The sequence below is a fragment of the Astyanax mexicanus genome, chromosome 12 (assembly GCF_023375975.1).
Source record: "Astyanax mexicanus isolate ESR-SI-001 chromosome 12, AstMex3_surface, whole genome shotgun sequence".
Classification (NCBI taxonomy): domain Eukaryota; kingdom Metazoa; phylum Chordata; class Actinopteri; order Characiformes; family Acestrorhamphidae; genus Astyanax; species Astyanax mexicanus.
In genome coordinates, this window is record NC_064419.1 from 40,393,064 (window position 1) to 40,409,561 (window position 16,498).

Consider the following 16,498-nt stretch of genomic DNA (forward strand, 5'->3'; position numbering starts at 1 on the left):
ATGTGCCTCTCTGGCGCCTGCTGACGCCAAGCCAGGCCAGAGAACCTCTACAGAGGAGAATACGCACTTACGCACTTTACAGTCCAGGTTTATCAGTATATATTTAGAATATACATACCTATTATAGGTATATGAATAAAATGAACATTGGTATTTTATTCTATAAACTACGGACACCATTTCTCCCAAATTCAAAATAAAAATATTGTCATTTAGAGCTTTTATTTGCGGAAAAAGAGAAATGGATGAAATAACAAAAGCGATGCAGACCTCAATAATGCAAAGAAAACATGCTTATATTAAAAAAGTTTTAAGATTTCAGAAATCAATATTTGGTGGAATAACCCTGGCTTTTAATCGCAGTTTTCATGCATTTTGACATGTTCTCCTCCACCAGTCTTACACACTGCTTTTGGATCACTTTATGCCACTCCTGGTTAAAAAATTCAAGCAGTTCAGCTTGGTTTGGTAGCTTGTGGTCATCCATCTTCCTCTGGATTATATTATAAAGAGGTTTTCAAATTTGTAAAATCTAAGAAACTTATCAATTTTAAGTGGTTTCTTTTTTTTCAGAGCTGTATATCTATACAACCATATATATAGATGGTTGTATGAATGAATTGGTGAATGGATGGATAGGTGGATTTGATTGGATGTAAGGGTGGATCCCAATAGCAAATGTTTCAGTACTGAAGGCATTAATTTTAAAGCTTTTTAACTGCAGCTTAAACCTTTTTATCTCTGGGATCTAACATAATTGTAACTTCTGCATCAGCATCAGCTCACCAACCACTCAGCTCACAGTAGCAGTCATGCTAGTGACACTTCTACCCAAAACCCTTTCGCTGTAGAGAAACGAAACGGTAAAGTTTTTTGTGGGTTTTAAAGTACCTTATTATAATTTCTAAAATGTACTGAATATCATTGAAATATAGTTATTTACTATTTTTAATTTAAGTTTTTTGCTGTTTTTCTCAATTCACCCCATTCATTGAGGACTCAATCGCGGGCTCCATCTAGCGGTGCGAGGTCAATTTTATCTTCTAAATAAAGATTTTCCTTAACAAATAATTTGTATTATGCATTTTTAAGGATGTAATTCATTATTGTATTGTTTTATGTTCATTTCTTCTATTTTCTAAATACATTATGGGTATTAAAGTAATCAAGGCTTTGTTTTCTCACACCTGCTTTTATTGTGAAATCTGCCCGCTTGGCTTCGTTCGTTGACGTTCTTTCTGCCAAAGCTGCAGAGAGAAGAAGGGGAGAGCAGTGGAGTCAACATCGGCGTTTGGCCACGTTTCAGCTTAATATTGTGGATGAAGGTGGAGGATTCCTGAGCGAGGGTTTCAGCGTGGACTACCCGCCATGTCGGTCGAGGAGGAGAGGGGGGTAGTTCGTGTCAAAGTCAAGGTGAGGAGCCGGGGCGGCGGGGGGACCTGGAGCCGGGAGCCAGGAGCCGGGAGCCAAGAGCCGAGAGCCGGTGTTCTGTATAGTTGTGCTACCCTGTGAAAGCGTGCTACCCTTGTAGTATTTCTTTTTTTTAAGTTAAAAATACAGAAATATTAGAACCCGTAATAGAAAATACTCTTAGCAGAGGCCTAGGTAGGATATGTGGATAGGCTAAATCACTGTATTAGGTAAATTTAAAAAAGTTAAGGTAATTTACGTGATTAGAAACCGTTTTTTCCACAGTTTTTTATTTATAAATAAGTAAGTTAGATGTAACTTATACTTTATTGATTCCAGAGGGAAACTCTGGACGTAGCAGGTATACATAGTACACAGATGGTAAAAAAAATGATAAGATAGAATGATGCAGGTAAAAATACAATAAAAAAAAAGTATAAAAGTAGAGTCTACTTTCGTGTGTGTACTGGAGGTAGTGCAGTTAAACATGGTAAAACAACAATGTACAGCTAGTTTATTGTTATATTTAACTTCTACTTACAGTGTTTTGTAACATGCAAACAGGCTGTTTAATGCTCCCAATAAAAACTTAAGGAATTATCTAGAAAAACATGAAAACATATTCCAAAAAATATATATGTTGGACGGCGCATGCGCTTTACCTTAAATAAGCATCTATTGATGGGTAGCAAAACTCGACGGAACACCGGAGCGCGGGGAGCGGACAATAACACAGCGGCTAACGGCTAACCGCTAACACTAGTGTATTTACTGTATAACAGATGCTGAGAAGTGCAGCAGCTGGGCTAATATTACCTAAAGCTATGTTATCCACCTGTCCGCGAACACTGACACACACAAAAAAACTCAGATTAGCCCGATTAGACTCTCTTAACGTAAGAAAATAATAAAATAATAATAATAAAGCTAGCGTATTTCCAACCTGTTTATTAGTTGCTAGCCAACTAACGTAACCTAGCTAGCTATCTAGCTAAGCTAGCCTACTACAGCCGGTCAAATATTTAACTACCATCTGTTTTAATGCTGTATTTTACGTTTAAAACATGTCAGATGTCCTAGCTAGCTAGGTATCTACCTAGGTATCATATTACAAGTCATTTTTATCACCTGGTCCGTTTGTTATTCATGAACCGCTGTCTGGCTTCTGTTAGTCACTCAATAGTAGCTTAATTAGTTAACGTTAGTATTCTTGTGTTGTGTGCTTTTCTCTGTTTGTCTTTTTCTCTTCAGGGGAAGCTCGTTAAATAAATAAGCTTAAAATGTGGAGAAAAACAAAGCCACGGGTAGAAGCTTGTCACTTTTTTGTGTGATCATCAAAAAACAACCTAAACTCTCTATTTATTTTATTCTATCTTGATCAATGTCATTATCATGAGGTAGAGCTGTACAATATATTGATATTTTATTATATTGTGATCAGTTTTATTATAATGACATTGAGCTGGACAATATAATCTATATTTTATCACATTGTGATTAATTTCATTATCATGACATAAGGCTGGACAATATATTGATATTTAGTTTTACTGTAATCAGTTTAATTATCATGATGTAAAGCTCGACAGTATATTGTTTTTTTAATATGTTGTGATCAGTTTCATTATTATGAAAAAGAGCTGGACAGTATCTTGATATTTTATCGTATTTTGATCAATTTCATTGTCATGACGTGAGCTAGACAATATATATAGATATAGATATTTTATCATATCGTGATAAATTTAATTGTCATGATGTAGAACTGGACAATATATCGATATTTGGTTTTATTGTGATCAATTTAAATGTTATGACATAGAACTGGAAAATATATCGATATTTGATTTTATTGTGATCTATTTCAATTTTATGACATAGAACTTATTGAGCATATTAAGGAGATCATCAGTGCTAAAATAACACAGACCTAACTGTCCATTTCATTACATAGATTGTATAAATAAACTTCCTGTTAATTTGGATGACGTGCAGCAAAAATGAAATAAGAATCACTACTGAATCTGCCTCTGCTAATGCATTATGTCTATGTGTCAAAATATGATAAATACTGTGTATCATGAAAATGTCTTTAAATATTGTGATAAAATATGTTTACGGTATCACCCACCCCTGTCAGTGCTTGATTGCCTACAACAAGCGTGGTGGCCTTTATATTGTTCATAACGATATTGGAATTGTATCAAATTGACTGACAGCTAGATTTGTAGTTTCCTAATGCAGGTTTACATCAGTTACTCAATTCCTAATTTATGGACATTTTTATGAAATATCTTTCAATTCAAAGTACAATTTTGCTGATTGCTGATTTGCTCCTTTCTTTTTGTCTTTATACAGAAATGTGAGGGAATCCTGCCAGTGGAGTTTCGCTCCTTTGCAGTTGATCCACAAATTACATCCCTGGAGGTGTTGCAGCACATCCTTATACGAGCGTTTGAGCTCAATGGGTGAGTGTGTGCAGGTGGAAGTGAAGGTGTCGACTTTTAGCCTCATTAGTTGTTTAATTTGTATTGGAATTTCCAGTGCAGCAGCAGACCATTGGTATTAGTTACACCCACAGTGATAGTAAATGTAGAGCATGAGTAGTATAATATACTCAGTTAGTAACAGAATGTAACTGTGAAAATAGGAAAAAAATACATGAACAGCATGAGAGTTCTGAACACAACACAAAAAGATAGGAGTTTTGATTTAATGTCCATCCACCATCTTCCACAGAAGAGGAGCTATGTCTGTAGTTGACAGGACTAAATGTAACACATATATCTAGACACAAAAACATTTGATGTTAACATTAAATAGAGGACCAGCCAACACCAGAACATCCTAACCCAGAGAAATAGCTTGGATTTGAAGCACGGGCAAAGCATGTGGGTCGGGCTTGCTGTGCCGTTTAACCGCCAGCCACAAAGAACCAGCACATCCACTTTACTGGAGCTTCAGAACTGGGTTTCCCTCCACAGAATGGTTTGAGCAGAGGTACAGACACTTATGTTGAGCTCCTTTAGCAGCAGGAGCAGCTTCTTTTTTCTGGAGGACAGTGGCAGCTCCTCACAGCACTTATCTTTTTGTGTGTTGTTTTTTTTTTTTAAAAGCTGGTTATGCTGTAAATAATATTAAATAGACTGAAGCATATATAGCTACTTTCCACATCAGTAGGTACCATATAAAATGAACTGACCGGCGCAAGAATCAAGCTTTCGAAAGTGGGAGTGGCAGAACAATGTGTATATACTAGGATATTAATAATATAAAGTAGTAAATGTTGTCCTCAGTTGACAGTCTGGCTGTTTTTGTTTTGCAGAGCACATGGGTTAAATAAGGACTGCAGAATCTACTGAAGTTTAAGTTAATCATTAACTTGGGCCAATGGTGTGAATTTGAACTTACCAGCTGAGTAAACTTTGAGGCACTGATCAAAAAAGATTATCTTTGAAAATAAATTGTATGTGTGCAAAAAGGTGTACTTATTTCACTTGAACAACTCATGTTACAGAAAATGGTTAAAACAGTCATTTATTGAGTCTTTATTTTCTGTTTTACAGGAGGCGGAATTTTGGTATTAGTTACCTCTCCCGGGATCGAGGGGGTGTGGAGGTCTATCTCTCTCTACTGTCGGACTGGGATCTAGACGCAGCATTTGTCAGTGCAGCTAAGCCTTACCTACAGCTGAAGATGGATATTAAGCCTGCAGAAGACAGTGAGTAAATATTTACTTCATACACTCACATGGGCTAGGAAAAATGTATCAGAACCCAACCCTAACAGTTGGTTTACAGTAGCTTTATGGAATTAAGAAGCCAAACATTAAGCAGATGTATAATCTATGTCAATAGCATAGCCTAATCTTGCCCCATAGTCTAATTTTACCCCATGACTTCAAACCAGACAATATGATGATGTAATGATAACTAACTCCAATATAAAAAACATGACAGTACAGAACATTAAAGTTAGATTTCTTTTAGATTATATTAGATTTAGACTTAGATATTTGTTATATTTATGTTATGATTAATTCATTTTCTTTGCAACCTTTTCAACCATTTTGAAATTGATATTTTCCATTTGAGTTCATTTAAAGTTTAAAATAAATCTTTATAAAACATAGTAAAACTAGCATATTATTTTGTTACACATTTATGCATCAAAAATGTTATGCTTAAAAACAATGACCGTTTAGGCAGCATGGTTTAAAGAAATGGCCTCAATCTATACCTGTGATGGTATAAAACCACCATATATCTAATTTCTTTGAGGTAATATTTTACATTTATTGGTTTCATTGGCTTTTAGGTCCTGTGCTTGAGGACTGGGACATTATCAGTCCGAAGGATGTGATCGGCTCTGATCAACTACAGGGGGAGAAGAGGTCGCTGGCGTCCACTGCTCTTCCCTTCACTCAGTCACTGCTGTCCCAGGTTACTGATGACGTTCTTCACCCTGTCAGCCAGCTGTTTTACCAGCCAGTCTCTGCTGCGTTCAGTCAGGTTCCTCATTTCCTAATGCAATCATACCACAAGCACTAACCAAGTAAACGTACTGTGAAATTGCCAGGCTTAGTTTATGACGAGGAAGGATTGAAACTGTAATTCTGGAAAACAGCATGATGACACAAGATAAAATCAGTAAAAGGCCAAATTCTACTTCTATGATCCAACCAGTTTTTTTTTTTATTTTTACTTGCAGATGGGTAAGACCCTATCTAGGGTACAACAAGCTTTTAGCTGGTCCTACGGAGAGGAGGTTAAACCATTTAAACCTCCTCTGAGTGATGCAGAGTTCCACAGCTATCTGAACAGCCAGGGTCAGCTAACCCGTCCAGAGGACCTACGACTACGCATCTATCATGGCGGAGTTGAGCCATCCTTACGCAAGGTAAAAACACTATCATTAATGTATCACAAAAACAAAATGCTATAAATTTGTATTAATTTATATTGATTTAATTTTTTTCTTTACTGATGGGGAAGAACTAGAGCAGGGGTGTCCAAACTATGGCCCGCGGGCCATTTGCGGACCGTTTCTTTTTTGGAACGGCCCGCGAGGTATTTTAGAAAATAATGTGAGATTCAAAGATTGAAAGCTAGGTCTCAGAAACGAGCCAAGCGAGCGGAGAGGGTGCGCATTTCTAGCGCAGAAAAACAGGGCAAAAGAGTCTAAATGCGTAGAGGGTGCGTATTTGTAGCTCAGAAAATCGGGCCAAAGAGTCTAAAAGCGGAGAGAGTGCGCATTTCTAGCGCAGAAAAACGGGCCAAAGAGTCTAAAAGCGGAGAGAGTGCGCATTTCTAGCGCAGAAAAACGGGCCAAAAGTCTAAAAGCGGAGAGAGTGCGCATTTCTAGCGCAGAAAAACGGGCCAAAAGTCTAAAAGCGGAGAGGGTGCGCATTTCTTTTTTCTTTTTTTTTTTTTATATAATTTTATTTCTAATTTTTCCCATTTTCTCCCCAATTTACACGGCCAATTACCCAACCCACTCATTAGGACTCCCCCTATCACTAGTGATGCCGCAACACACCAGGAGGGTGAAGACTAACACATGCCTCCTCCGATACATGTGAAGTCAGCCACCGCTTCTTTTCGAACTGCTGCTGATGCAGCATTACCGAGCAGCCAGCGCGCTTGGAGGAAAGCACAGCGGCTCGGCTCCGGTACATCAGCACACAGACGCCTTGTGCTGCAGACATCACCCTAGGAGTGATGTGGGGAGAGAGCGCCATCTACCCACCCAGAGGGAGCAGGGCCAATTTTGCTCCCTCTGATGCCGGCAGCTTGATGGCAAAGCTGCATGAGCTGGGGTTCGAACCTGCGACCTCTCGCTCATAGTGGCAGCGCTTTAGATCGCTGGACCACTCGGCATCTAGCGCAGAAAAATGGGCCAAAGAGTCTAAAAGCAGAGAGAGTGCGCATTTCTAGCGCAGAAAATCAGAGTCTAAAAGTTGCTGTAATTAAGGAGTTTAATATTAAGAGATATCATGAAATTAAACATCAATTTGAAAAATCTTAGTTTACACAACACTGTCAAAGATAAAGATAGTAAGTCAAGTAAAATGGTGTGTAAATGAAATAATCAGGAAAAAAAGTATTATTTAAATTGGTATATTTCATTATTTGTTTTATTACAGAGTGTGGCCCGTGACTTCAAATATATTTCTCCTTCTGACCCCAACAAAAAAAGTTTGGACACCCCTGAACTAGAGTTTTGCAAATGTCAGTATTTTATTGTATGATGATAAATGTGAAATTGTGGATTTAGTAAGTTTTTATGTGTTATAAAATATTGAAATAAATTTAATTATAGTGAAAACATTGATATATATTATAATATATTCTTAAAGAACCCATTAAAGTCATCTTTATTCATTCCATTGCAAAAAAACTGCTTGTATTTTTTTTGTATTGATCAGTCTATCTTTGAATTCTGCTTCTTTTCCATGGCAGGTAGTGTGGCGATATCTTTTAAATGTATACCCAGATGGTCTGACAGGCCAGGAAAGGATGGACTACATGAAGAGAAAGACTAGAGAGTATGACCAGCTGAAACATGAATGGATGGCCAGAGCCACTTCAGAAGATTTGGAGTTCATACGGGGCAATGTGCTAAAGGATGTTCTCCGAACTGACCGAGCCCACCCATATTATGCTGGTTCAGAGGACAGCCCCCATCTGACGTCCCTGACTGACCTTTTAACCACCTTTGCTATTACACATCCACAGGTATGTGACATTTGCCACTATCTTAAATAGCTTCGATTTAGGTTCTTTAATATGGAATGCCGATAAGTGTGTAAAACAGAAGAAATATTAAAACAAATGCTTTCCCCCTTTATAAAAGAACATGAATACATCTGTTTTAAAAGTTACAGTCTACTTCTCCATATACTTGTCCATGTGCATATACTTCAATAAGTTGTATATTCTGTTTCATACAAAACCACAAAGTTTTAGAGAACAGAGAATAAAATAAATGCAGAGTATGGAGGAAGACTCTACCAGTATTTGTACTTAACGCTGAGTATTATTATAATAAGCCTTATCACAGCATTAACATGTTAGTGATATATCACTTGATGCTATATTCTGTCATTTCCTTTAAAAGATGTTTAAATTCAAATTTTTGGCCAATGGTCTAATCTAGAGGCGGGTGAATGCACAGTTAGTAACCTTGTCCAATGACACTCCGAGGTATAGAGTTGTCTGGTTGTTTTACCACATTACAAAATGCACTGTAGCTATACCTACGTTCCTCTATTTGGAAGGCTGCATTAAATCTATTAATATGCAGAAGACAACTAATATCTTGTTTAATTTTCATAGGTGTCTTATTGTCAAGGTATGAGTGATATTGCCTCCCCGATCCTTGCTGTCATGGACAACGAAGCACACGCTTTCATCTGCTTCTGTGGCATCATGAAGCGCCTCGAGGGCAACTTTCGCCCTGATGGCCAGCTCATGTCTATAAAGTTCCAGCATCTCAAGTTACTTTTGCAGTATTCAGACCCTGAGTTTTACACATATCTGGTGTCCAAAGGTGCAGACGACCTGTTCTTTTGTTACCGTTGGCTCCTTCTCGAGCTTAAGCGGGAGTTTGCCTTTGACGATGCCTTGAGGATGCTGGAAGTGACTTGGAGCTCTTTGCCTCCAGACCCACCTGAGACTGAAGTTGAACTTCTTGGGCCATCGCTTGAAGCGGACCAGCCTCCAAGCCTGGACAATGGCCGCCGAAGTTCTGAGAACTATGAGCTTGAGAAAGAGCAGACAGAGAGGCAACGGAGACGCCACATGCTGAGGCCGTCTCGGGAAGAGGCAGACGGAGGACGTCGTCTCAGTTTCGAGGTGGAGAGGAAGCAGGAGAAAGGATCTATGAAGGATGGTGAAGAAGAGATCAGTGTCCCTACTGTGGCTAAGAGTGATGCTCCTGTAGTTGCACGTGCTTTTGAGAAGCAGTCTAGTTTTGGGGAGTTCAAATACTACAGTGCCCGGAATGAGGACAGTTTCGAGATAAACGAAAATGAACCCTCTGATCCTACGTTGTCACCTGTTGAGTTTCAGTCAGCACATTCAACGTTGTCTCTCACGGTACGCCAGTCTACAGAGGACAGTGAGGATGATCCAGGAGAGAGGCAGCCTTTGATAAGCAGTACTGACAAACTTTCATCTCCTGAGTTGGAGGAGAGAGGTTCTCCCAATGGTCAAATGGCTTCCTCTCATCCTCCATGTCTATCCAACTGGAAAAATGGCTCCAATCAGTCTTCAGCAACATCTCCTTCATTGTGCAGTTGGAGAACTGCATCTCCAGATGTTCCAGCATCAAAATGTTCGTCTTCTCCTGAGAAAGCACTGGGGAGATTGACCACCACAACTGCTGTGCCTAATGGCACTGGAGCACATTCGCCGTCAACCCCAACAGGCAAGTCTGGAGTTTCCTCTCCATCGCTTGGCTACAATCGATCCCTGCTCTCCTCGCCTGTTTTGTCCTTTGGCAAATCCCCATCTCTGCCTAAACCATTCTCCAGCAACCTTCCATCACCTTGCAAACCCCAAGGTAGTGGCATGAACTCACCAAACACTGGAAAACCAGAGGCTGGTGGTGGTAAACCCTGTTCCCTGCCACCTCCTCAAGAGTTTGGAAAGGGAAATCCCTTCATGCTGTTCCTGTGCCTCTCCATCTTGTTGGAGCATCGTGACCACATCATTAAAAACAGCTTGGATTACAACGAACTGGCCATGCACTTCGATCGCTTGGTCCGCCGGCATAACCTTGGCCGTATCCTTCAGCGCGCCAAGGCCCTGTTTGCCGACTATCTGCAGAGCGAAGTGTGGGACTCAGAGGAGGGGGACGAGGTCAGCTTGGACTCTCCAACCACAGCTGCCGCCTCCCCTCACACACCCAACGGGCCCACCTTTTCTAACCTGCAGCCAGCAGTGGCCTCCTCCCCAAACTCGACCTATAACTTGGCCACCACAATCCCATCCCCCACAAGCCCCATCGCTGTCTCTCCATCAGCCTCGTGATTAATTTCAACTGCATCTCCTGCAGCCATCACCACCACATGAACAGACATATGAAGTGACAAAAAAAATAAATCAAAGGCTCGTAGCCTCCTTTAGTGCTTTTCATATGCTTTAACGGTTCTGTTTATGTGGCAAACCAAAGTTGAGCAAGCGCTTCTTTCCCAAACCCTGCTCTTGGTGTAAGACAGTATTTTTTTTTCCTGTACCTTATATGGCCTTTAGAATTTTTTTCTACACTTATGCGTGCTATTCATTGTACTGTATGTAATTTACTTTATCTTGCACTTTATCTTTTGTCCCTTTAGAGGGCAGGGCCAGTTTTTTTTTCACATTATTATATCATGTAAATAAAAGCTCAGATAGCTCACGGTGCAACAAATGAACAAATGGGGGAACTTTTACCAGCAGGGATGTTGTAATGCTGGACATATTACACATAACAAAGCAACAAAAACGAGCTCCTTTATTATGATTAATTGGTATATATGCAGTTATTGACCCAATTAATTGGATCTTCACTTTTGCATCCTTGATGTTTATTCAACACCCCAGAGGGTGTGTTTTTAAGATTTACATTACAGATATGTTAGCTCGTCTCATAGAATTCAGTTTTACCATGAATTCTGTATTTTGAACACCGTATATTGAGTGTATCTGAAGAACTTTACAATACTCGGGATTTGTTGGAATGGTTAAATTCACATTTATTGCTCCACTGGACTGGAATTATTGATGTTATATTGTTTTTGTTCTTAAATGATGGCAGGTCAAAAATGTCAGCTGAATTACTTGCTACATAAAGGGACAGTTTTCCAGACAGAGATTAAGCCTAGTTTTAGACTATATGTTCCTTTCAATGTAAAATATCCATTCAAATTGCTGTGAAATCCAAGGCTAGGCTCAGTAATTGTCTAGATAACTGCCACTTTATTAGTATTATTGGTCATTGGTGAGGCAGTAAATGATCACTGTTTGGTGATGATTAATGTCCTGAAAGTCCAGTGCAAAAAGTATTACCAGATGGCTCTTTACCCATTTTTTGTGTGGAAGTGCCTCGTTTCCATGAACAATTGTTTTTAGTTATTGATCTTTACATAAAATCTCTTGGACCTTGTTTACAGCTGGTCACCTAAATTGATTAGTATCTGGATTGTATCCTGATGTTTAGGTCACATATATTTACATTTGGTAATCAAAAGTGTTCCCAGTTTTTCAGACTGAAATATGATTTCTGTGTGAATAATTGTGCTGCAATTATTACTGGTTGTACTGGAAAGGGTTTTGGTTTGGTTCTCTTCAAAAGACCGTTGTGTTTACACTGCTAGAAAATATACAATATGCCGTAGCTCTAATGCAGTGTTGGTGTGTTTACTCTTTCATTTTATTAGACTTGGTCTTATCCAAAAATAATCCTGATACTCAAGACGCCTGAAGTGACCAGGTATAATCAGGGTTTCTGTCATAAAAGGCCATTTAAAGCAAAACATCCTATCAAGGTGTTAGTTTAGGGCCTCATACATCAATATAAAGGTTAGTTTGTATTGGTTTCTGAATTACTTTGCCGTACCATCTCTATGTAATCAAGAAAATTGATGATTAGTAATGTTACACATCCAGTAATTGCCTTTTGTTAATTATCACAGAATGGTCACATCCTGGAATATCATTATTTCCTGTTCATTTGGAGCTTTTCACATCTTAACACCAAGTGTACTTTTATTTCTTTTCTTGTTAAAAGTGCTTTCTCTGTCCTGCACGTGGACCAAAGGGATTTTCCTTGAAAATGCCATCAGTATGGGCCTCCTGCACAATGTATGATTGATAATTTCATTATCTGTTTTTTTTTTTTTTTTCTTTTTTTTCTCGTATGTACAATTATTTACTTGAATATTAAATTATTCCCATTACGATATTTGCTGGACTGAATGCTTGCAATACCCATATTTATACAACTGAATTCAATAACTGAGTTGTATTACACTGTTCCTATGGTAGTGTGATTCAGTGTAAAGAGGAAAAAAAGATAATGAACTAAGCAAATGGACGAATACAGAACAATCTGAAATAAAATAAAGTTTTGTGTAATTAATGGCTGTGTTGATGGTACACACAGGGTGACAGTGATATATACTACAGCATAATTTAGTTGAAACCAAAAATTATTTATACTTTGCATGTAGTGGAGGAGGTATGTGCTGGTCTTCACTGTCCTTGTGTTCTCCTCCCTAGTTTTTCCTTTGGCAATTATCTCTGCCTGAAGCATTCTCCAGCAACCCTCCATCACCTTGCAATTAGGGGAATTGCTTGTGATAGGAAAGTCCTTATGGCTGAGTGAGTGGGGTAATTAACTTTCCAAATCGGGGAAAAAATATTTTGAAAATTTAGTTTTTCAAGAAAAAGATCACATTTATTTTGTGCAGTGTTGCTAAAACATCTTTGGTATTCTGCCTTCTGCCAAACATTTTATTTAGTTCACTTAAGGGGTCTTGCTTTCAGCCATTAATTTTCAGCTACTATTTTGTATTCTTTTTTCATTGTGAAACAGAAACAACGTAGAAGTAAGAAAAGATGTTTCCGCCCGGTTTCGAACCGGGGACCTTTCGCGTGTGAGGCGAACGTGATAACCACTACACTACGGAAACTTGGATGAAGGCAGATTAGCAAGAAATGCTCATTTGATGCCTTGCTTCCTATACTGTCTCATGTAGTTAGTAAGGTATTTGTATAATATAAAAAATACGCTTTGTCGTTGCCAATGTGTCGATAGATTTGTTGCATATGAACTGCAACTGAAAAACAGGAGGACTAGTGAGTTTTTTGAGGGAACAAAAGTCTCTTGTGCTTCAGTAAGTTATAGCTCCTCCATGTCCACTGGCTGCTGCTTGTTTTTACGTGGATCTCCGTATAAAATGCGCGCTCAAGGTGTAACTACAGTGCGTAGCAGTGGACAAATAGCTATTTTATTAAAACGCAAAAGACGAAATTCAGAGTTGTGCATTAGGACGGGACTAAAATTACTGGAGGACCATAGAGTTCAGCAAAAATCAGTAGGTAATTCAGCCTGTAATTTTCTTTTTTTACTTTTTAACAAAAGTGCATAGTTATAGGACATTTATACTTAAAGAGGGAAAAACACTTGTAAACTTGATAGCTTTTCCAATAATAATGATCTCTAAACACTGTTTTTCTCAAAAATAAAAACATTTTGATTGATATGTCGTAGAAAGCTCTGCAAATGTATACATACGTTAAAGTACAAACATTTTCTATTAAGATATGTATGTATTTATTAAGTATTTAGTTAAAAGATAGTATTATTTGTTTTAAAACTTTCCATATATAATATTTATAGTGATCAATACTATATTAAATAAACGACAATTCATTCAAAAACAACAACTTATTATTCTTTCATTAGAACAACTTGTAGCTGCACACGTGTTTATACGAGAGTTTCATCTGCAGTCTGTTCCGCTATGTTGCTCCACAGCCGAAATAGCTCAGTTGGGAGAGCGTTAGACTGAAGATCTAAAGGTCCCTGGTTCGATCCCGGGTTTCGGCATTTTGTACAACTACATTTATAATTTTAATATGAGATAATAATAATAATAATAATAATAATAATAATAATGAAACTTTAATTTAAAATAACTTAAGATCAAAAAAGATAAGATTAATACAACAAAAACAGTTCAAAGTAATCTAAATTAACGTTTACAACGTAAAACAATAATAATAATCAAAATAAGTTAAAAAGCAATAGTATAAAACTATAAAAAGGAAAAATAAAAAACGATATAAAAGGAAAAAAAAACTAAGAGAAGAACTAAAAAAGGAATAAAAGTTAAAAATACATAAGATTAAGTAAAACAGGTAAGTTACGGGCTGTCTAAAGGTGTTTTAAAAGTACAACTACTCATTTCAGAAACTGTGCTTTTGCCCAACACTTCACAATCTCATAATTCAAAACATTAAAAGTTGTTTCTTAGGTCCTCACTGTCCGGCTGTTTCTGCGGTATTTACTGTATTATGTTTGTGCTGTGCTGTCCAGAGTCAACCAGAGGACGATGGGTTCTCTTGCTATTAAAAGACGAAGATGGAGGTATCTTTAAGGAGACATTTAAGCTTTTGGGTTTTATTTGTTATTTCCTATTACCCATAAAGCCAAGCCAAACACACTTTAAAATGTACCAGCAGTTTACCCTGTAAATTACATTTACTAATTATATAAAAACAAGAATTTCAGGTCCTGCTATAAAGAGATGGAATTTTCTTGGACGTTTATTGGTTGATAAATGCTCTTAAACTTGCTCAGGGATTCACAACTTGTTGATGAGAAACCTAACATTCCTTAATTCAGACAATTAAGATATAGTCAGCCTTGTCATAATATTATGGATAAATATTCATCTTATACACTGCCCACTGTCTTGTTTTGTAGCCATAATTCCTTATTCATTCATTTGAAAAAGACTGAGAAGAACGCCCTGCAGAGGACGCACTTCCTCCACTTAATAAACATTCATTCAACGGTATGATTTTATATGTATTGTTTGTGGTAAACTAAATAAATATGCATGTTCTTGTTTTTATTCTACCAGTATAAAGGGACATTAAAAAAAGATATAATTAATAATTATAATAATCATTATTAACTATTTATGGGTTAGCATATTCAGTCTTAAGGTATCATGAGTGTGAAAGAGCTCAGCCCAACCGTTTAAACCCTTTAAATAAATGTTGATTTAATGTCAGAATGTCAACATCAACCAATGCCTGCTAGGAAGTGTTAAATATAGTTTGTTTTAAGGTTGTTTTTCCATCTTAAAAGTAATGTAACAAAAATTTAATGTTCTTTGGTATCATGGCAGCTAACTTACTTATTGTGTGACTTAATCTAATGTATCTAATTTAATCGAATTAATTATGCCTGAGTTAAAATAAAAAAATGACTTTTTGGGCAATTTTAATCATTTCCAAGACAGGGCTACCTTCACTAAACAAAATTTCACCGTTTAGGGTTCGTCCATAACTGGTAATAAGATTTTTTTAGTCTAATTATTGAGTCAGAAAAATAATAATATAATGTCTAAAACTAAAATTTGATTTAAATATCAAATGGTTTCTGTCTTTTAAGGTTTTTGGGTGGTTCTACTGCTCGACGATGATAAATCCTTTTAAACCCTTGAGCAACGTTTTTATTGCCACAGAGAGGCAACAACAACTTATATCTATATATTGTATTAAACTTTTAGGATGAATAGGCCAATAGAAATAATTTTCTCCACAATGACATATATTTACAGTGACTGCGTATCACTATTTAGGTGCAATCAGTGCGTTGGTGTTCTCAGCGCGTTTCCGTAGTGTAGTGGTTATCACGTTCGCCTCACACGCGAAAGGTCCCCGGTTCGAAACCGGGCGGAAACATCATTTTTTTTCTGTTTTATGCCGAATTAAACAGATTATAGGCGAAATAAGCATACAATATAAACATATTTTAGTTTAATTAACCTCCCCTAAACACCTAGACATACTACAGTGTTTAAGTAACATGAAAATGTCGGGAACAGCACAAATAAATAATTGTAGCACAAATAAATAATTGTTGAAAAACCTGGTTTCAGATGGTCTATGCTGGTCTTTGATGGTCAAGATGGATTGAAAACTGACCATTCAGGAGAAAACACAGTCTAGCATATACTGGTAAGCCAGTTAGTTTTCCACCTCATGAATTGACCCATTGTATAAATTTACTTTTTTTTATTAATAAAGGCTATAGAATATAAATATTTCACAGTTTTTAGTCTTAAAAGATTTTAGTCTTATTTTTTTTTTGTCTGCACTTTTGTTGGTAGCTGGTTTTAGGTGGTCTCCGCTGGTCTTTGATGGTCAAGATCTATGGAAAGATACAAGATGTATTATAATATTGAATGTTGATTTTTTGTTTGTTTTAGTCTGCATTTTAGCATTTTAGTACCTGGTTTTAGAAAATTTATGTTGGTCAAGATGGATGGAAAGCAGACCATCCATGAGAAAATGTACCCTATACT

At 37.3% G+C, this 16,498-nt stretch overlaps 1 protein-coding gene and 3 non-coding genes across 5 annotated transcripts; 3 read left to right on the forward strand and 1 right to left on the reverse strand.

Moving 5' to 3' along the window:
• The first annotated feature begins 1,214 nt into the window (after positions 1 to 1,214).
• Positions 1,215 to 12,530, forward strand: tbc1d25 (TBC1 domain family, member 25). 2 transcript variants are annotated; one of them, XM_007231905.4, is made up of 7 exons: positions 1,215 to 1,413; positions 3,769 to 3,878; positions 4,977 to 5,131; positions 5,728 to 5,921; positions 6,121 to 6,309; positions 7,872 to 8,147; positions 8,748 to 12,530. In XM_007231905.4, exons 1-7 carry the CDS (start codon positions 1,369 to 1,371, stop codon positions 10,443 to 10,445), a joined length of 2,667 nt encoding a protein of 888 aa, XP_007231967.3. In that variant the 5' UTR covers positions 1,215 to 1,368; the 3' UTR covers positions 10,446 to 12,530. The 2 variants fall into 2 exon arrangements, with proteins under 2 accessions (XP_007231967.3, XP_007231968.3); XM_007231906.4 differs by having other exon boundaries at positions 1,216 to 1,413; positions 5,728 to 5,852.
• Positions 12,531 to 13,014: 484 nt separating this feature from the next.
• On the reverse strand, positions 13,015 to 13,087 carry trnav-cac (transfer RNA valine (anticodon CAC)). Its single transcript has one exon. It is a non-coding gene; the product is annotated as a tRNA-Val (tRNA).
• An 847-nt stretch (positions 13,088 to 13,934) lies between these two features.
• On the forward strand, positions 13,935 to 14,007 carry trnaf-gaa (transfer RNA phenylalanine (anticodon GAA)). Its single transcript has one exon. It is a non-coding gene; the product is annotated as a tRNA-Phe (tRNA).
• A 1,795-nt stretch (positions 14,008 to 15,802) lies between these two features.
• On the forward strand, positions 15,803 to 15,875 carry trnav-cac (transfer RNA valine (anticodon CAC)). The gene has a single exon. It is a non-coding gene; the product is annotated as a tRNA-Val (tRNA).
• Positions 15,876 to 16,498: the final 623 nt, after the last annotated feature.

Excerpts from the sequence above, each read along its gene's own strand:
- tbc1d25 (XM_007231905.4), top strand. The coding sequence starts at position 1,369 with ATGTCGGTCGAGGAGGAGAGGGGGGTAGTTCGTGTCAAAGTCAAG. Across the intron at positions 1,414-3,768 it reads TAGTTCGTGTCAAAGTCAAG|AAATGTGAGGGAATCCTGCC; the intron begins GTGAGGAGCCGG and ends GTCTTTATACAG. Across the intron at positions 5,132-5,727 it reads TATTAAGCCTGCAGAAGACA|GTCCTGTGCTTGAGGACTGG; the intron begins GTGAGTAAATAT and ends ATTGGCTTTTAG.